The 10,000-nt window shown below is 34.0% G+C and overlaps 1 protein-coding gene across 1 annotated transcript in view; it reads left to right on the forward strand.

Annotated features, from left to right (window-relative positions):
• The first annotated feature begins 3,659 nt into the window (after window positions 1-3,659).
• The window catches only part of LOC131960779 (calcium-activated potassium channel subunit beta-4-like), a 26,250-nt gene continuing 19,909 nt past the window's right edge, over window positions 3,660-10,000 (forward strand). The window contains exon 1 of the mRNA XM_059326052.1: window positions 3,660-3,993. Within this exon, the coding sequence (XP_059182035.1) occupies window positions 3,829-3,993 (165 nt within the window). The 5' untranslated portion in view covers window positions 3,660-3,828. The remainder of the gene's footprint in view (window positions 3,994-10,000) is intronic.

The raw sequence follows: 10,000 nt of genomic DNA on the forward strand, positions 1-10,000 counted from the left end.
GGGGCCGCTGAGGCAGTATCAAAATGACCAAAAAAAGACACAATTACTAAAAAAAAGACACAAAAATGACCAAAAAAAAGACACAAAATGACAGAAAATATCTAAATTACTTAAAAAAGAAACAAAATGACCAAAAAGAGACACAGGATTACCAAAAAATATGTATAATGACCAAAAAAGACGTGAAATTACCAAAAGAAGAAACAAACTGACCAAAAAAGTCCACATATTGTACATATTGTATTATTGTCATGTAAACAGCCTATCCTGTCCTCTCCTCTCTGAAAAAAGACCCAAAACAGATGTAAAATGACCAAAAACTATGTATAACGACCATAAAAGATCTAAAATTACCCCCCCAAAAAAGACGTTAAATTACAACAAAAAAAAACAAATGACCAAAAACGATTTTTAAAAAATAAGTATAATGGCCAAAAAAGACATAAAATTACCAAAAGAAGAAACAAAATTACCAAAAAAGTTCACATATTGTACATATTGAAGTATTGTAAGCATGTTTCCAGCCTCTCCTGTCCTCTCCTCTCTGAAAAAAGACCCAAAAAACACAAAATGACCAAAAAAAATGTATAACGACCATAAAATATGTAAAAATACCAAAAAAGACATAAAATGACCAAAAAAGATGTAAAATTACCAAAAAAAAGACATAAAATGACTAAAAAAAGAAACAAAATTACCAAAAAAGACGTAAAATGACCACAACAGTGCACATAATTCACATATTTAAGTATTGTCATGTTTCCAGCCTCTCCACACATGGAGAATAAAGAGATTCTGACACTAATATCAACATTTAACACAAATAACGGACACTTTTTATAACTTAATTATTTCTGTGCAACAGGTGCAAAGCACAAATCTACAATATGGTTAAAACAAGCTGCAGCCATAAAATATAAAGAGGTGAGCAGATATAATACTGCACATTATCTCCTGTTAGTCAGCTGTAAAAAGTTTTATTTTTATTAGATAAATGAACCATTTAAAACATATTCTGTAGTTCTGTTGTTGTGAATAAATCTGTGCAGTTCAGGCGTCCACGTACTTTAGTCCTCATCCTGCAGCCATCTGATGTTTCTATGGTTTCATCTCTCTCTCTCTCCCTCTCTCTCTCTCTCTCTCTCTCTCTCTCTCTCTCTCTCTCTCTCTCTCTCTCTCTCTCTCTCTCTCTCTCTCTCTCTCTCTCTCTCTCTCTCTCTCTCTCTCTGCAGGTTGACGGATGCTCTCTCGCCCCGGTGGCCTGATGATGATTCAATCCAGATTTGTGTTTAGTATTTGGCCGCTGGCTGCTGGTCGTTCTCTCTCTGTTACAGGAGATAAGCCTCTTAGCGAGGGAGAGCAGCATCACTCTGTCTCAGGCACAGACACGAATTATAGCTTATATATAAGATTACAATGTCATTGATTCAATAAATACTCAGGTAACGAGACGTCACAAGGAGAAACTTTCATTTTTGGTTATTTAAATCGTCAAAATGCAACAAATACGTGCAGATTTTGAGTCCTCTGTAACTTTCCCTACACTAGAATAGAACAGAAAGTGCTTTATTGTCTGTTTTTTGTGTGCAAAAGGCAGAAAAATATGTGCAAAATCTGCCATAAAAGGATATTTAACAGATAAAAGGAGTACCTTTGTGAGGACGCTGGTTTAAAAGAAGCTTTATTACGGTAAGTTGACGAAAAAAGTGGGACAGGGAATTCTAGATGTTGAAGAGTTGCAGGACAAATTATATATCAAAACGTGCGGTTTGATCGGGATCGGTGAGCTATTACTTTTCTTTACGGAATACGAATTTTTCGTGACATAAGTCGCGAAAAACTGCCCAAAATTTTGCATTGAAGTGAATGGGACGGCCGACAAAAAATGAGCGAAAAAGAACAATAATTGGAGATTTTTAAACGTCTACTTCTCCGGCATAATTTCACCTAGAGACTCCATTTAAACTTTAAACAGTAGACACAAGTCTTGTGTATCGGTGTATTAATCCACGTTTCGATAGGTCATATAGTTTTTTATCAATCCCTGTTCAATGACCATGATCATTTTTGGAGAAATTCTGAGATTATAATGGGTGTGTATTGCACGGAATGTTCGTGTCACAGTGTGTGACATCATCGCCAGAGTGTAGAGGGAGAGAAAAAACTGTCAAAAAATAAATTTGAAAACTGCGCTCCAGGCCGCAAATTCCACTCTACAGAAATAATTTATACATAGAAACGTAGGAAAATTAGTCTTCTCCCTCACAATCCTCTGGTAAAGCTGTCAGAGTTATAGTTTGGGCGTAGGACGCACAGATGATCCACCAACACCACCAACAGCCTCATTGGCTCCCATATTAAAAACGCAGGAAGATTTCTGAAAAAGGGAGATGGAACTGTTTTTTTATATCGCTCTAACAAAGCTATTTTTTCATTTTTCTGGAAAAAAAAACATATGTAGACGTTCAGGAAGAACTCAGGACGCTCAAAGTGAAGTCGGATCAATGATAGGTATTATGGTTTTGCCAAAAATGCTTTCTGTTTGAGGACAGAAATTCCAGTTCACCTCTGGCTGCTGTCACTGTTCCGGAACATTCTACAGCGACAGTTAATTCTGTTGATTGCTCTGCTCTGATTGCCTTTGATCTTTGCTGTGATTACAGTTACAGATACACACACACATGCACGTAAGTGCGCACACTCCTCAAGATACACATGTTTCACACACATTTTGAGGTTAAAGGTCATAGGTTGCTGTATAAATAAATACTTGTAAAGGAATGCTTGTTGTAGGTGTGCTCCTTGTATATTATATAGTATCATAACATTACTAGTATTAATAGTTATAAATCTCTGAATAATCTCATCATAGTGTACACACACCGGCAGTAGCCCCCGTGACCCTTTCACAATTTCCCCAGAAGAAATTTTCTAGTTAACATTATTATTTTATGACCTTTTTGTGGTCATTTTATGTCTTATTATATATTTTTACATCTTTGTTTAGGGTTATTTTGTGACTTTTTGGTAATGTGTCTTATTGTATTGTATTGTATTGTATGTATTTTTGGTCTTTTTAGATTATAATTTTTTTAATTTTGTGACTTTTTTTGTCATTTTATGTGACTTTTTTGGTAATTTTGTCTTCTTTTTTTACAACTCTTGTGGGCACTTGGACAAGTGTTTATATATAAATTCTGATTTATTCCAATTTTTTTTTAAATAATTCATCAGAGAAATTCATCTTTTTATTCTGGTTTCTGTCATTCTAACTGTGTTATTCTGCACAAAGACTGAGTTGTGATTGAGCTGGAGGACCTATAGATTTATTTATTTTTTAAACAGAAGTATATAGTTGCATAAAACAGAAATAATAACCCAAAATTGTATTTAAATTCAGTTATTAATCATGTTTGTTTTTTTATTTAATCTTTAATGCAGGACTTTTTACATACAGAGTAATAAATGATAAATATTTGAGTAGTTCTTTCACCCAATAAGGCAGCAGATAATTAAAGCTGACAGAGATAAATGACACGAACTGGGAAGGAGGAGAGGAAGAGGAGTAAAAAATAGAGAGAGGGAGGAAGAAGAGAGAGGGAGGAGAGAGAGAGAGAGAGAGAGAGAGAGAGAGTAAATGAATCCGGAGGAGGTGAAACACATCCAGAGACAGAAAGCAGCTGGTGGTTCAACTCAACAGTTTCTCAGCAGCAGCAGCCAAACAGCGCCTCCTCCTCCTCCTCCTCCTCTTCCTCCTCCTCCTCCTCCTCCTCCGCCTCCTCCGCCGGTCCTCCTCTCCATGCCGGCGGAGGTGTCCGCGGGGCTGCCATGGCGAAGATCCGGGTGTCGTACGAGTACTCCGAGGCCGAGGACAAGAGCATCCGGCTGGGCTTGTTCCTGATCGCCTGCGGCATCCTGAGCCTCTTCATCCTCGGCTTCTGCTGGCTCAGTCCCACCCTGCAGAGCCTGCAGAGCAAGCCGGCCAACTGCACGGTGAGCCGGCCACACGGCCCGGGAGCTGCCGCTGCACGCTCCGGAGCTCCGGGGCTCCGGGGCGGCAGGAGTACTACAAGTAGTAGTACTGGAAGTAGTGGTAGTAGTATTTGGAGGGTTAGTGGAGGTAGTATTAGTTAGAAAAAGGAGCGCAGAACTCGACTTTTATTGTTTTTACCTGTTTTTGTTGTTATTTTTATTTCATTTTTATGCAACTTAAGTGCTATTATTAGTGTCAGAATGAATTAATCATAGTTATAGTAGTAGTATTTGGAGGGTTAGTGAAGGTAATATTAGTAGTAGTATTTAAAAAGGAGCCCAAAACTCTACTTTTATTGTTTTTTCCTTTTTTCTTTTTTTTTTTTTTTGTAGTTTGAATAGAAATATTCTTTATATATGATTTTTTTTGCAGCTTAAGTGCTATTATTAGTGTCAGAATTATTTAAATAGTGACGGAGGAGGTTATATTAGTAATATTGTTTTTTTTTATTGTGGTGTTTTTGTTCGAATATTAGTATTAGTGTTAGTATTTGCATTCTTTTTATTTCATTTTTATGCTGCTTAAGTGCTATTATTAGTGTCAGAATTAGTTGATATTAGTTACTAGTAGTAGTATTTGGGGCGTTATTGGATGTACAAGTAGTAGTAGTAGTAGAAGTAGTGGTAGTGGTAGTATTTGGAGGGTTATTGGGGGTTGTATTAGTTAGAAAAAAGGAGCCCAAAACTCTACTTTTATTCTTTTTACCTCTTTTTGTTGTTATTTTTATTTCATTTTTTTTGCTGCCTAAGTCCTGTTATTAGAGTCAGAATGAGTTGATATTAGTTAGACAGTGACTGAGGAGGTTATTATTAGTAATATTGATTGTTTTATTGTGGTCTTTTTGTTTTTGTGGTTCTAATAGAAGTATTTTTATGCTTTATATTTCATTCTTGTGTAACTACAGTGCTATTGTTATTTATGTTATATTAGGCCCATTAGTGTCAGAATGAGTTAATAGTTACTAGTAGTAGTATTTGGAGGGTTAGTGAAGTTATCATTAGGTTGATTTTTTTAAAGAGCAAAAACATGACTTTCATTCTTTTATTTTTTTATTTTTGAAATCAATTTCTTCTTTCAGTTTTTGAGGTTCTAATATTAGTATTGTTTTATTCTTCTTATATTGTTTTATGCAGCCTAAATGCTATTATTAGTGTCAGAATTAGTTAGTATTAGTTACTAGTAGTAGTATTTGGGGCGTTATTGGATGTACAAGTTGTAATAGTAGAAGTAGTAGTAGTACTAGTAGTAGTAGTATTTGGAGGGTTATTGAAGTATAAAGGAACCCAAAACTCGACTTTTATTCTTTTTTCCTTTTTTTGTTGTTTTTGGTTTCTTTTGTAGATAGAATATAATTATTCTTTTTATTTCATTTTTATGCAGCCCTAAGTGCTATTATTAGTGTCAGAATGAATTAATCATAGTTATAGTAGTAGTATTTGGAGGGTTAGTGAAGGTAATATTAGTGGTAGTATTTAAAAAGGAGCCCAAAACTTGACTTTTATTGTTTTTTTTTTTTTTTTTTGTAGTTTGAATAGAAATATTCTTTATATATAATTCTTTTTGCAACTTAAGTGCTATTATTAGTGTCAGAATTAGTTAAATAGTGACGGAGGAGGTTATATTAGATTATATATTGTTATTATTTTTGTTATATTATATTGTTTTTGTTCGAATATTAGTATTAGTATTAGTATTTTCATTCTTTTTATTTCATTTTCATGCAGCCTAAGTGCTATTATTAGTGTCAGAATTAGTTGATATTAGTTACTAGTAGTAGTATTTGGGGCGTTATTGGATGTACAAGTAGTAATAGTAGAAGTAGTAGTAGTAGTAGTAGTGGTAGTATTTGGAGGGTTAGTGGAGGATAAAGGAGCCCAAAACTCTTTTTTTTATTCTTTTTACCTCTTATTTTTGTTATTTTTATTTCATTTTTATGCAGCCTAAGTGCTGTTGTTAGTGTCAGAATTAGTTAGACAGTGAATGAGGAGGTTATTATTACAAGTAATATTCGTTGTTTTAATGTGGTGTTTTTGTTTACTGGTTCTAATATTAGTATTTTTATTCTTTTTGTATTATTCTCATGCAGCATAAGTGCTATTACTAGTGTCAGAATGTATTAAAAGTTGTTACTAATAGTAGTAACTAGTGACAGTAGGTACTAGTAGTAGTATTTGGAGGGTTAGTGAAGATATTATTAGTTAAAAAATGAATCCAAAACTCTACTTTTATTGTTGTTGTTTTTGTAGTTTGTAGTTTTATTTCATGTTTTTGCAGCTTAAGTGCTGTTATTACTGTCAGAATTAGTATAATAGTGACTGAGGAAGTTGTTATTAGTACTATTAGTTGTTTTTGTGGTTCTAATATTAGTATTTTTTATTCATTTAATTTTTATGCGACTACAGTGCTGTTGTTATATATATTATTAGTTAGTTAGTTAGACAGTGACTGAGGAAGTCACGTCATTAAAAGCAGCAGAAGTAGCAGCAGTGTTAATAGTATTATTAATATTAAGTTATTTTTAGTCGGCCCAGTTCATTTAGTTGTTGCAATTTAAGTATTTTTTATAATAAAATTAATATTATTTTAGGATTAGTAGCAGTTGGTGGCTAAAAATAGTCTCAATGGTGGACTTTTATTATTATTTTTATCAGTGCTATATCCATTAATAGATGTTTAACTTCTTAGAGTGTTGTCTCTGTTCTTGTGGTTCTAATAGAAGTTATTTATTATATTTATAAGTATGGATATTTGTGTCATTAGAAGCAGTAGTAGTAGCCTATAAGTTGTATTATTAGTGGTATTATTGGTCTCTAAGTTAATAGTTAGTTAGTAATAATAAGATATTTTTAATATGCGCGGTTGTAAAAGTTGAAGTAGTTGTAGCAATATTGAATATATATATATATATACATATAGTCAACTTGTTGCCTGTTCTAATAGAAGTTTGTTTTTAACTCTTATTGTGGATTCTGGTTTTGGTCGTCCTGTTGTCATTAAGAGCTTCAGTATCAGGATTTATTATAATAAATGTTATTACTGCTGGTAGCATCACTGTTATTAAGCTGTTTTATTTGTTTCTACTTTGCTTCACTAGTATCAGACTAGAATCAAACTTTTACACAGTTGTATTTGGATTTTCTGTGTTGTAATTGGTTTATTAAGATGAGTATTTGTTGCAGTTCTAGAAGTATTTGTGCTGAAACAATCAAACTATGTTGTTGATGTTTTGATCAGGCTCACTAGAACATGTTCTGCTACTGTTTACTACAGAAAAAATCTTTTTTGGTAGTTTTAAGTATTTTTTGGTCATTTTACATCTTTTTTTTTTGGTCATTTTACATCTTTTTTTTTTTTGGTCGTTTTACATCTTTTTTTTTGGTCATTTTGTGCTTTTTTTAGGTAATTTTACATCGCTTTTGGTCATTTTGCAACTTTTTTGGTCGTTTTACATGTTTTTTTGGTAATTTTGTGCCTTTTTTAGGTCATTTTTAGGTCTTTTTTGTAATTTTACATCTTTTTGGTCATTTTGCGACTTTTTTTGGCTCATTTTTAATTATTTTTTGGTCATTTTACATCTCTTTGGTCATTTTGTGCCTTTTTTAGGTAATTTTTAAGTCTTTTTTTGGTAATTTTACATCTTTTTGGTAATTTTATGTCTCTTTTGGTAATTTTGCAACTTTTTTACGTCATTTTTAAGTCTTTCTTGGTAATTTTACATCTTTTTTGGTCATTTTACATATTTATTTTGGTCATTTTTACGTCTCTTTTGGTCATTTGGTCACAAAACTGAATATTTTGGACTGAAAGTTCAACAAAACAACATTTAAAAATGCGATTTATATCATATCACTTATTGTGACGACATGATTATGTCACTGACTTTATTTACTGTTTGGTTTGTAAAATATTCGTCTGGTTATTTGATCTTTATGGGACCAAACAGGACGAGACGAAGACTAATGATGATTTATTGAAGCTTGTTAAAGAAGTTTCCTCTGATCTATTTAACACGTCAACAGTCTGTTTCTGATTCTCCTCCATCAGCAGAAACTCGCTGACCTGTGTTTTACTACCACGTTATATTTACATCTCGTTAGAGTAAAGTGCAGCCTCACCTCTCGCTCTTTGTTCTATTTTAGGACGTTGTTAAATGAGAGAATCCCTCCTGGGCTTTCTTTATTTCCTGATGAGCTCAGAAGGTTTCAGCTCGGAGTTGTTGCCAAAAATCAATGTTTTTTAAAACCGTCTGAACCCCAACAAGCACTTTCTCTTTTCTACTGTCAAAATCTCCTCACTGTGACCTCGTTTTTTTACTGCAATGTATAAAAATATAAATATATATATATATAAAGTACTGCAGCTCTGTGGAATCAGCACAACAATGGCTAGAAGTCGGAAAAAACTCAAACATGTCTTTATGCCGAAAAAAACAGTTAGAATGACAGAAATAAACTAGAAAATTTCCTCTGGGGAATTTCTGAAAGGGCCACGGGGGCTACTGCCGGTGTGTGTACACTATGATGAGATTCTTCAGAGATTTCAAACAATTAATACTAGTAATGTTATGATAGTATATAATATACAAGGAGCACACAGTATTTATTTATACAGCAACCTATGACCTTTAACCTCAAAATGTGTGTGTGTGTGTGTGTGTGTGTGTGTGTGTGTGTGTGTGTGTGTGTGTAGCATATGTAGCATGTGTATCTGTTCGAGTGTGGGCGCTTATGCGCGCATGTGTGTGTGTGTGTGTGTATCTGTAACTGTAATCACATCAAAGGATCAAAGGCTTTGGGGTCGACCAATCAGAGCAGAGCAATCAACAGAATTAACTGCCACCAACTGCCAATGTTCCAGAACAGTCTTTTTAAAATAATGTTGTGTCTTTTTTTTTAGTAATTTTGTGTTTTTTTAAATAATTTTTTGTCTTTTTTTTGTAATTTTGTGTGTTTTTTAATAATTTGTGTCTCTTTTGAATAATTTTGTGTCTTTTTTAAATAATTTTGTGTCTTTTTTGGTCATTTTGTCTTTTTTTTGGTCATTTTGTGCTTTTTTTTAGTATTTTGTGTCTTTTTTAGTAGTTTTGTATCTTTTTTTTTGGTCATTTTGTTTCTTTTTTTTTTATTTTGTGTCTTTTTTGGTCATTTTGATCCTGCCTCCAGCCGCCCCCAGGTAATTTGAGTGTGAGACCTAAAGTCTAAAGATCTAAAGTAAGATAATGGAGGTTCCTGTGGTTCCTGTTGCGTCGGTTTCCTGCTGCAGCAGGAGAACACGGCGACCTTTAGCTGAGACAGAAAGTTAGAGAGCTCTGCTTGTTTTCAGGTCGTTTATTTTAATCTGTTTTATTGTCGATATAAAAGCAGCTTCGTCCTCTCTGGGCTGCTGCTGCGTCACTTTGCTCTGAGGATTATTCAAAGTGTTTGCACAGCGTTTCAAAGCTGTTGGGACTCTCCACCACATAAATAACGTCCAGCCGGTCGGTCAGTCGGCGCGGCAACGTCCTCTGCAGATGATGAATTCATTGGACTTGATTTATTCGGCTGTTAGCTTATTGCATGGTCCTGAAGTCATGGCGGTGCATTACAGAGAGTGGAAGCTTTTGTTTGAGTCTCTAACTGGGAGCAGCTCCGTCACTCACTAATCCTCGGCTTAATGTAACATCCATCTCTACACTCAGACGTTACAGCAGAGCTCGGGACCAACCTCTGACTCTGATCAAATCTGCACTGATTGATTCTCTATTTATCCTTTATTTATATTTATGTTCCTGCCTGCAGCTGGTATTTATCCTTTAATGAGCGCGGAGAAGAAATGCAGCCGTCACCATTTGTTTTCATCCAAATCACACTTTCACTCACATATTCAAGCTTCATATGCAAAGTTACTATCGAGACATATTTATATTTTCTGCAGCTTCTTATTTTAGCTGAATTCTGTTTGATTTAAAAGTGTGTTTTCCTAAATTAA

Source organism: Centropristis striata, chromosome 22 (assembly GCF_030273125.1).
Source record: "Centropristis striata isolate RG_2023a ecotype Rhode Island chromosome 22, C.striata_1.0, whole genome shotgun sequence".
Classification (NCBI taxonomy): Eukaryota; Metazoa; Chordata; class Actinopteri; order Perciformes; family Serranidae; genus Centropristis; species Centropristis striata.